General features: G+C 33.3%; 1 protein-coding gene across 2 annotated transcripts; it reads left to right on the forward strand.

Annotated features, from left to right (window-relative positions):
• The first annotated feature begins 2,061 nt into the window (after window positions 1-2,061).
• Window positions 2,062-9,212, forward strand: Drep2 (DNA fragmentation factor-related protein 2). Of its 2 annotated transcripts, none has more exons than XM_090160335.1 (5): window positions 2,062-2,117; window positions 2,466-2,915; window positions 5,631-5,724; window positions 6,383-6,556; window positions 6,617-9,212. In XM_090160335.1, exons 2-5 carry the CDS (start codon window positions 2,904-2,906, stop codon window positions 7,528-7,530), a joined length of 1,194 nt encoding a protein of 397 aa, XP_090016461.1. In that variant the 5' UTR covers window positions 2,062-2,117; window positions 2,466-2,903; the 3' UTR covers window positions 7,531-9,212. The 2 variants fall into 2 exon arrangements, with proteins under 2 accessions (XP_090016461.1, XP_090016462.1); XM_090160336.1 differs by lacking the exon at window positions 2,062-2,117 and having other exon boundaries at window positions 2,355-2,601; window positions 2,780-2,915.
• Window positions 9,213-10,785: the final 1,573 nt, after the last annotated feature.

Raw genomic sequence — 10,785 nt, forward strand, 5'->3', positions numbered from 1 at the left:
TTTATCTAAACTAATTCTAAAGCAATTAATCGTCTTACGTTTGAATTGTCTATCTTTGCACTCGAGGCTCTATTAGAGGATCAACCAAAATTTCCGATAACTCAGAATTTAGAACTACCTCCTTAGCCGGACTGACATCGACATTGGGTAAAACGTCAACAACATTTTTTTTTGCGTTGTTCATTGTCTGTAAAACCTAGAGTCTCCCCTGAATTCAGTGTATTTATTTCAGCTGACGGTTGAAGAAATCGTTCCATTGCGTCTTTCTGACTACTAACTATGCTCGCTTCTCTCTTACATTTTTGGCGTTTTTGGGCCCCCGACATAAACTTTCGGGGACTCATTCTGGTTTTAGTTTTTAAAGTAATAACTCCAGATATTACGCCTTTTAAAAATGGTACCACTATAGTCTTAAAAAACTAGTTTTAAGAATGGTACCACCGAGGGTACCACCCTCGGCACCACCAATAGTTTGGTTCAAAATATCTAGCTACTAAAAGCTTGAAAAAAGCCAACTAACTATATAAACTAGCCCGAAATGTTTTTATTTAAAACAAGCGCAGTACGGCTTCTTTACACCTCTAGGAGGTAGAAGTCGGCACTTGCCAAAAATATTTAAACAAAAAATTGGAGGCCCCAAGTAGGCCTATAGTTCTTAAAATGGAGGCCCCCTAAGTAGACCCAAAATTTTTCAACGTAGGCAGCAGGTACATCATAGTGGGAATAAATAATTTTGAAGGTCTCCACAAGGTCCGTCGAAGTCTCGAAGACGATTATTTTGAAGAGTCAGGAGGTGAAGGCGCTTGAGGCGATCAGGGTACGGGACGTTACGCAGCCCAGCAATATACTCCGACAACGGACTTCCCCTTAAAATATTGGAACAATATTATAGACTTATGACATACTCATTAAAATTATGTATAATACTCTTGTCCTCCCTATCTTTGATTACTGCTAAAGTAATCAAAGCGGTAGAGCATCTGGCACTTCAAAAAGCTCAAAACCAATTCTCAAAGCTTGTCAGAATCATTCTGCCTCTTCTAGGTTGAAAACTCTGAACAATCAATCGGTTAACAACCTCTGTTTATTACAAAATAAATTCTACAATAACTCGGCACTGGATTTTTCGGAGTTCCTTATTCTTAGTAAAAATCCCAGAGCCCGGGTCCCTATCTTAAACTGATTAAACCTCGTGCTAATTCCACTATCAGACTTAATTCCTTTTCTCACAGTGTAATCACTGACTGGAATTCGCTTCCCTAATCCATAGTTTCAGTCAAGGATTATGCCAAATTTAGGTCAATTCTAAAAGAAATTTTCCATGGAGACCCCTAAGTACCTCGTTTGGTTATTAAATTCGCAACCGAAATGAGTCTAGGTGGCGTAACCTCAGGTAGCACCTATGATCTAGCCGCTTCTAGCGTCTGCTATTGACAAATTAAAAAGTCATGAAAACGTTTTTTCTCAAATATAAGCAAACGAATCGTTTGCTTATATTTGAGAAAAAACGTTTTCAAATTGAAACGATTCAAAAAGTATCATTATTTATAAAGTAAAATTTACGAATAACGACGGTCCATGGTCTGCTTTAGCCGCTGCCTATCTTACTAGGTTTCAATGACGAACGAAAGGGGTCGTAGCGATAGTTGATTTCGGTGCTGGCCTTTTCTGTTCACTTGTGCATATATTGTATATTTTACCTTCATTATATTTTTGCACCGTTATAGTACGTTTCTTGCTAATCAATTATCACATTCTTGCACTTGTTTTTTATGTACAGGATGTATATAATCTATTTTTAGTACGGATTTGAAATTTCAGGTCACGTAGCTCGTGAAAGGGTAAAATTTAATTAACCTTGGACCATTCTCCAAACCGTTGAGTTTAGAAACTTGGTTCCAATTAGAAAAGTGAGCTATTTTTTCGGAATTCCGACAGGAAGTGTGACTACGCGCGAGTTAGTTATTTTGAATCTAGGGTACGAGGTTTATATTATCTTTGCTCAGAATATAGAATCGTAATTCATGCTCCTAAAAATTGCTTAACCTTTTTTCAAAAGAAATCAAAATATGGTGTCGGCTTTAGGCCTTAGACCCCAACAACTAAATAGTCAACCGGTAAGCTGAAACGCTAATCGAGAACTGACAATAAAACTACAACACGATAAGTATAACCACTAAAAAAACAATAGAAACAAAAGCTATAAATACTGAAGATAGTGCAAAAATCCAGATAACATTCTAATTGAATAACCCTTGTTACCCTTCACTTATAATAATTGTCCTTCCGTCCGCTTGGGGGGAAATAGAAATATCAATTTGGTCCTGAAAAGGATAATTATGTAAAGGAAATAAAATCATGTTTCATTGTCGATTTCATCACTCAAAAAGAACGCTCTAGAAATATTGGCATGGCCATGCAAGGCAGATCTCCCAGCTATTTATTGAGAAACTACATTCTTTCAGGTTATACCCGAAATTGGGATCCTGTTAGCTCTTGGTTGTACTTTGTCCATACAAAAATTGAATTCATCCATCCATCCATGCGATGCGACTGCCACCACTACTCTACGTTTCTCGTAGTTCTGCAATATATTTAGAAGTATTTCTTTTGTAAAAATTGTTTTTAATTATACGAAGGTTTTATTTTAAAATGTTAAATAAAAGTTGTGGAAATTTCGCTAACGTTTGGAAAAATAGCTAATTATTCGCAGGAAATCTTTAAAACATGAAACGTAACTCTTTCTTCTTTCCTGGATTCTTTCGTTCTCTTTGGATAGTAGTCCGGGTCCGTATAAGCGCTATAAGCCTTGGCCCTGGTCTAAGCCTGAAAGGCTAATTAAAAGATGCAATTAAAAGTGCCGTGGAACTTCTGGTATAGAAAAGAAAAAAAAAGATGAAGTAATGGCATCACCGGTAAATATAATTCAATTGTTTTACTACAGAGATTTCTTAGTATTCCTAAAGGGGGGGGGTGGGGGGGGGGGCGTTTATGAGGTGGTTAATAGGCCAAAATTAAATGAAGCTAAGAAATTATTATTATGCTCTGAATTTGGTTTAGAATTTTCTAATTGTAAAATATTCAGTAGTCTAACCAGAAACCTTAAAATATCACAGTTAGTTGGTTAATAAGCTTAATTGTTTTATTGATTATTATACTCTTAAGGGGTTAAATTATATAGCTATTGCTGGACAGGCTGAGTTAGTAACCTCGTGTGGTGGATAATGGAACTGGAAAATAAGTAACAGCTTCTCTTATCTGTAGTTGCAAAAAAATAGAGATATTTTAGTGTGATATACTGAGAGCAGTTTCTCAAACAGCGCCGCTATTGTTTTTGATCTTGGGTAAAATTCCCGAAAATCACATTGTCTGGTAATTTGTGACACTGCTCCATTCAAATTTAGACTGGTTACTTGAATAAAATTAGATTTCAGTTATGACCAAATTGCTCTTCCAAAAATTTCATAAATCATATTTTGGTCGATAATTTTCCAAAACCCTCAGAAATAATAATTACAATATACAGAATAAAGTAATATATTCATATAATTATACAAATTAAGAAAGTTATTTAATTAAATACTTAATTAGACTTGCTATTTGGTAAACCCTGCTCAATCAAAAAACTGAAATCATGAGAGATTTTTGCTTAAAAAAAAAACAATTTTCTCGAAACGCTGTGGGCTGCTCCTGATTTTTACTTTTATATCCTACAAAATATTTTACTTCTGCCGCTACTGGTAATGACTTGGATGTTGGAACTACTGGGTGTAATATAATGCGAGTTTTAAACTTGAAGAAATTAACATCTGTTACTATATTACTTTATTAGAAAGTTCTAATATTTATCCATGGTCAATGTATGATTTTTAGAATTGTTACAATTCCCATTAGAATTATTTCAACAAGAGTATGAAAATAGAAAAGTACCACGCCGTTTAATCTTCCCATTGACCCTAGTCAAATCCTTAAACTTTACATTATGGGGCTGTTTGAAATCTTTCTTAATGAAATTCTTCTTGTAAGCTGCTCCATTTTGTAACTGATTTGCGTGTTCTTCATAACAGATTTAGTAGTGTAGTAGGGTGGTGCACGAAAACATTTTATTTCCTAGAACATAAATCTACACTATAGCCCCTTGAAAATCAAATTAACCTGGAATCTAAAAGCTTCCAACATTTAAGTCTACCATTATATGAGGAACTTGGATAATTAAAGGTTTTTGCTTTAGCAACTAATACTATACCCTGTATTAACAAGAAGGTATTTTGGTTACAGAGAATTTACAAGTTGACCAATTTACAAAAGCAAGTACTACCTAACCCAGATTAAAATTCACAATTCAAATTGAAATCTCTACCTTGTTTTAAAATATTGGTTCCTGGCAAAATTGAAAATCTACCAGAAATTTTGCAATTTATGATTGAATTAAGTAGTTTTTTTTAAAGGGAATATAACCTCTGGTATTTCTGTCGCCCTCCGAGGGTTCCAATATTGTCCGCTTCCTCCCATGGCTTTTCACACCTGCGGCGCTAATAATCGCTGATTGTGAAGGGAATAAAGGAAATAGATGGGGTCTTCCATAAAGGAGGCTCTATTCCCTTTAACAGTCAAATCAAACATTTCCTAGTCTAATTATGCTTATTTTCTCAACTGATACTATATGGTGCTATTATTTTAGAATTGGAGAAATTGGAGGTTTCTGCTAAGATAGTAGTCATTAAATGACCCTGAAAGGTCCACTACTAAGTTCTCTGTAACCTTAATAAGTTCTTGATATAATTTATATTTTAATGATTTTATTTGATATCACTATACCAAGACTTTTAAAAAAATTTGATTAAAAGAAGTGGTTTTTGATAATATATACTGAATTGATTTAGAAATTTGTGCAGTTGTTAGGGGTGTGCAATTTTTTTTACACAAAAAGCTTTAAATACTGAATTCGAATATTTGATTCATTAAAATGCCGAATCAATTATCTTCAATATTCCTTTTCTTGATTAATTAATTCCATATTTGGAACAATGTATGGAAAAGGGCATTTTCAAACCGTTAGATAAATGGTTAAATAACCACAGACTTTTCTTCAAAAATTTAAGCAAATAAATTTTTAGTCTGTAAAGTTAGGTCTTTTTATAAGATGTGTGATTATGGTGACATTATTTTGTCAAAGTTATTTATTGATTGTTAAATTTGTTTTTATCACCACAAAACCTGGTAGTTTGGCAATATTTTAAATTCATTTTTGTCTCCAATGAAAAAAATTATTTTATATTTAGCAAAAAGATATACTAAACTTGTTTCTTATTCAATAATAATTGTCATTTACAATAATAATCATTTATTTTTGAATTTTTTGTTTTGCTACAATGGATGTAAAAATTCATGAAAAAATTTTGCTGATGGGATTTTGAATCTAAAAAGCTAGTTTTTGATATTCAAAAGTCAATTTTGAGGTTTAGAGTATTATTTTTATGTGGATTTCCATTTTTTATGCTAATTTCAAGATTTAGGATTTTCGCTACTTAGATAATATTTTCTGTAGAGTGTGCAGGATTTGGACATGTCTGATCCATTGACTAAAATTACTATCCAACAAAAGCAATCTTAGGATTTGTTTTTTACAGGAAACAAAGCGACGCCCATATAAAGTATGGAGCTGCGATCGCCAAACAAGAAAAGCAATTGTGGTTTCCACCTTAAGAGATCTCAAAGAGAGAGGTAATTTTATTGTTGATTAACATTTTATTCAGATTCTCTCAAAATTAAAATTTATTAAAAACGTTCCTCTTGGTTTGTTTAGTTGCACAATTAAATAAATTATTAGTTAAGATTATCTGGTGAACTATTTTCTGGTTTTAAATTTTTTCCAATAAAATAGAAATATCATTTTCTTATGATACAAGTCATTTATGGCGCTTTGACTTTGAAAGTATTTAAAAAAAATTCTTTAGTTAAATTAGAATGAATTTTAGAGCAAAAGGAAAAATCTAATTTAAAAGCAGTAAACATAGGTTAATTATATAATTTATTTTAAATAAATGTGATGCATTAAATTTAAAGTAAAATGAAAATGTTAATTTTTTATTGTGCTGAAAGTACAAAAGTTTTTCTTCATCATTTAGTTCAGGGATGCTTTAGTTTTGGAACCGCCGCTGTTCATTTTGTACCATACCTAATATGTTATACAATATGAAGCTAAGAAATTTATATTTTTCTACGGCTAAATGAAATCTGTTTTGAGGTTAACGTAATGTTTAATGATTAAATGACATTGATTATTTTTAAATGTGTATTTTCAATATTGTAATTCAGTTTCTCTTAGTATGGCATGACATGTTTTGAGGAAGGTGTGAGAGTTTGTCTCATTGTTGTCCAGGGGGAGAAAGGCTGGGTTATTCCGGATTGACAGAAGTCACTGCCGTTTTGGAGATTGATGGAACTGAAGTTGACGATGAGGGATATTTCCAAACATTGGTTAGGGATACAGTTTTTCTTCTTCTCCGTCCCGGTGAAAAATGGTTGCCACCTGGTGTAGAAGCCCTTCGAGCAGGTATGCTAAAGCATTGATCAAAATCTTTTCAATTACACGTGCTGATTAGCTTATCCTTAGCTATCACTGCCATTCCAAGAATAGTATGCGATGCAATTAATAGTTTGGAATTAATTGATAAACAACCTTCGTGGAAAATAATGGATAACAAAGGTCGAATAACGGTGGTCCTACATTGGGACCAGCGGGATATAAGGCAATCTTCAGCGGATGGCCGAACGTCTCGGCCTGAACATATCTGGAGGGTTGAAGTGGTGTCTCAAGAAGTGCAAACTGCCGATCAAACTACTGCCACTAGTTTTACTACCGCAAAAGGACCTCGTGCCAAATTAACCCTGGAAGGCTTAGGACCACGTCCGCCATCACGTATGCTTCCTCAGAATGGGGAAGAAGGTGCGCAAGAAGGTGAAGAAGAAAAAGAAGGTAGCCCAAACAACCATGATCATTCTCTTTGCGATTTTCACTGCTCGGCTCTACACGAAGAAGGTGCTCAAATTCAAGTAAATAAATCAGTCGCTACCTCACCGATACAAGAGATTCCCGAAAGCGGGCCAATTGCTGGGCCAAGTAGACTAGTCACTGGCACACAAAAGAAAAGTGCCAAAGGTCATGTCCGATTCATGGATGTTACCCACGAATCTAAAATTCCAGCTGCTGATGCTCAAGATGAATCTGAATCTGACACTGAGAACACAATGAATGAAGATGAACAACTTTCAGATCGTTACCTTTTATTGGTGGACCAGCTATCCCTGGAGCAAAACCGACACTTGAGTGTCAAAGATATTGGCGTCATCTTGGAAAGATTAAATTCCAAAATTGTTGATATTGAACGACTGGAACGAGAAAGAGAAAGTGAAGAAGTTCACAACTGGACAATCAAGGCTACCATCAGAGGAGAGGTTTTGCGGGAAATCGGGGTTATTTACAATGGACAGTATTATGGAATTATGGAACACCCAGGGTACTTCTGACGTTTGTGTCTTACGCTCTTGAAGGGAAGTAATATTTATACACACTCGATGCGAATACAAAGTTTGAAGAGTTGCCTACCAGTACCTAAATTACAAGTTTTGGTTGGACATACGGAAAATATCCAACACCCGAATGGCAGCTCTCGATGGTTACAGGGTTCTTAAAGCTTCAGGCGAAAGCTTTGCCCCATTTCATTGTCACTGCCTTTTTCGCAATTGTTCAAATAATAACAGTTTTTAGTTATTAGGAAATATTTAAAAAAAAACCAATTTAAGCGTGTGAATTCGCACGCTTTGGGGTTAAATCTTAAAAACTACGCCGGCTCGGTAAAGATATATATATATACACACACATATATATATATATACCCATAGTGGATTACATCTAATGTATAGTCACAAACAATAACTCAAAAAGGGGGAAAAATGTTTCTATTATGTAAAAAAAATGAACAGTTTGGATGGTGGGATGTTTTAGTCTTTCACTGGCCTACGACTTTGTCTAAAAAAGAAATAATGAGAAAAATTACCTAATTGTAACGTTTGATGAAAGTTGTAGGTGCCTAATCAAATAACCCCCTTTTCCCTTAAAATAAAACTAGTCATTTTTAATTACTTGATTTGACAGAGGTTTAAAAGATATATGGCAAGCTATACAAATTTGCATATTATTAAGTCTTTCCAGAGGTTAAAACAACCTCTTTCCCATTTTAAATTGCGGAGATAAATAAAAAAAAGTCCAACAAGGTCTCACATGGTGCGTAACAAAAAATCTCTTAAAACTACAAATAAAAACCGTAATTTTTAAAAAAAATCTTTAAAAACAAAACACTGCCAATAAATATTGCTTTGGTTCCTAAATGGCTTCCGACTAGTTCCTCTCTTCCCGAAAGTGTTTAAAGCTTCATGTTCTATTAAGTTAAGGGGGAAATGTTTTAGTAAATTAAAGTGGCGGTATTGTAAACGAAAATACGAGGAAATGCTTAACACCACTGTGGACACATTTGTTTGAAATGGTAATATGCGACGATAGAAATATATCAATTGTACTTGTAGTGAAACTTTAAAAATGAAAATTATGTAATTTATCAGTATTACATTACAAATATTTATTTAGCCACCCCACCGTATCCCATAGATGGTTCTGTAAAGTGTTCGGATTTTTGGGTACCCTCTCTTAATCCTTTTTCCTCGATCCACTTGTTGTGCCTGTTTAAGATAAACAACAATACTAAGCATGGAAAAAATGAAATGTGCCAAAAAATATAATATGAAAAGCACTCATTAATTGTTTCGCAACTAGGGGGTTTATCATTTGTCATTTATCTCCCTTTCCCCCTACTTGAGCGCGTGTTATGAACACGGCATTTTTTACAACTCAGGTTAAAATGAAAAATAAAAAAGGTAATTGTGGATTTGATTGTAGCATTATTCAGATCAAATTTATCCCAGTAAAGAAAAAGTCGTAAATTTATCTGTTGTACTCTGTTTCTGTTAAAAGAAAAAACTTGTTAAACAAATTCTACTAAAGACTGTTAAAATTATACATCTTAATATTCAATTTAAAAGATTTATACAGAGTAAACGATAGCTTTTAAACTAGAGAAATGTCACTTTTTTTGTTTCGTTACCATTATAATTTTTGTTGGTCTTTGATGAAGTAAGAAAGAAAGTATTACACCTGTTACTTAAATTGTTGTTATTTATATGTAAATTATATAAGTGTATTTTAACATTTTTATTTTTAACTTTATTTACTGCAAAAATTTTCCAATCGCCTAAATTTAAAAAAAAATTATGGAGCTGTATGTTTTTATTAAAAATGTTTTTTTCCTACATTATATCTTCCTGAGAGAAGAAGTCTGGTGCATTTAACAACCCTTTTTTTCAAATAAACTAGTTTATATCTAAAATAGTAATAAAAATGTAAAAATTTAGGTAATGGGTCTGCCTAATGTAAAAACACATAATTTAGAATTTCATTTCATAAGTCACTTATCTTGTCTTGCTTGACTTTTTCTCTCAGGTAGCAAATTATACCCCATGAAATACATTTTTATTTTTTTTCTGAAATATTACTGGATGACTAAGCTTAGAAAAAATGAGATAAGCTTCCATTTCATTGTTCACACTTCTAATAATAATAATTCAAACCAATTTGTATGGTTTTCTTTGTAGAACTTATTTTAGTATTTTTCATACGTCCTCATTTGGTATTGAGCTAATTTTAACATTATTGTGCGCTACAATAAGTTCCTCTCCGCCATTCAAATAAATATTACTTATTTCTTAAACCCTGGTCATTTACCAAGTTGGAAGTAAATGGGCAGAGTTATTGTTAGTTTCATAAAGCCAATTAAAAGAAACACTTTTAATGTAAAAGCAGCTCCATTTTTATTTTTAAACCATAAGGGAATAGGTTACAAATTTGTAACCTGCAGGTCTGAGTTATTATTATTGTAACTAAGAACATATTTAAGTTACTGAGAGTGTAGGAATCTACCTTCAGACCCGTAATCATCATCTAATGCCCAAGCTACTCTTTCAAATGTATACGCTCTATTTTTAGCAACTGTATTGCGCCATTTAGTATCTGTTGTTTGAATATTTTGTTGCGCTGAAAAATGTGTAATACACCAATTCGCATATTACATACAGGGAAACAAACCTTTAGAAACCGCCATCGAGTATAAAATTTTAATTTCGTATTTCTACACTAGATGACACCAGCGTGGATATTTTGGCGCAAAATTTGGAAAAAAAATTAAATTTTTATATTTATGAAATAATTTAAGTGCTATTTCAAGCTGAAAGTTTATATAAAATATTTTAGAAAATATAGTTATACAAAATTTCAGCTTTTAAATAACCACAATTTAAATTAGACTTTCGCGGATATTATAATTTTTGTTATTTCGGATTGTAAACTGATGGCGCCTTCTAGTAACAAGTAGACGAGGGGCTAACCACTCTCAGAAAGTCTGTACACCGGATTACGCTTAGATTAGCACTGCCAAAGGCAGGGACTTCAAAGATTACGCGTAATCCCATTAGTACAGTCAAAGGTACGGCTCTGTACACCGATTACGCGTAGTGATCAGCCCCTCCCTCGCAAGTAGATTATTAAAAATGTACACACAATGTCGGTACCCCTGTAAAAGGGTCTTCTCCCTTCTTATATGCGTATAAGTGTATTAGTTACAAAAAAGTCAAATTTCTGAGTTCATGCTACCTTAATAAAATCACATTTTAAGA

The sequence above is a fragment of the Leiobunum rupestre genome, chromosome 10, assembly GCF_980474605.1.
Source record: "Leiobunum rupestre chromosome 10, qqLeiRupe1.1.hap1, whole genome shotgun sequence".
NCBI classification, from domain to species: Eukaryota; Metazoa; Arthropoda; class Arachnida; order Opiliones; family Sclerosomatidae; genus Leiobunum; species Leiobunum rupestre.

Bases quoted from the DNA above. Each gene is read 5' to 3' on its own strand.
- Drep2 (XM_090160335.1), top strand. The intron at 5,725-6,382 runs GTAATTTTATTG...ATTGTTGTCCAG, and splicing joins AAGAGATCTCAAAGAGAGAG to GGGGAGAAAGGCTGGGTTAT. The intron at 6,557-6,616 runs GTATGCTAAAGC...GCTTATCCTTAG, and splicing joins TGTAGAAGCCCTTCGAGCAG to CTATCACTGCCATTCCAAGA.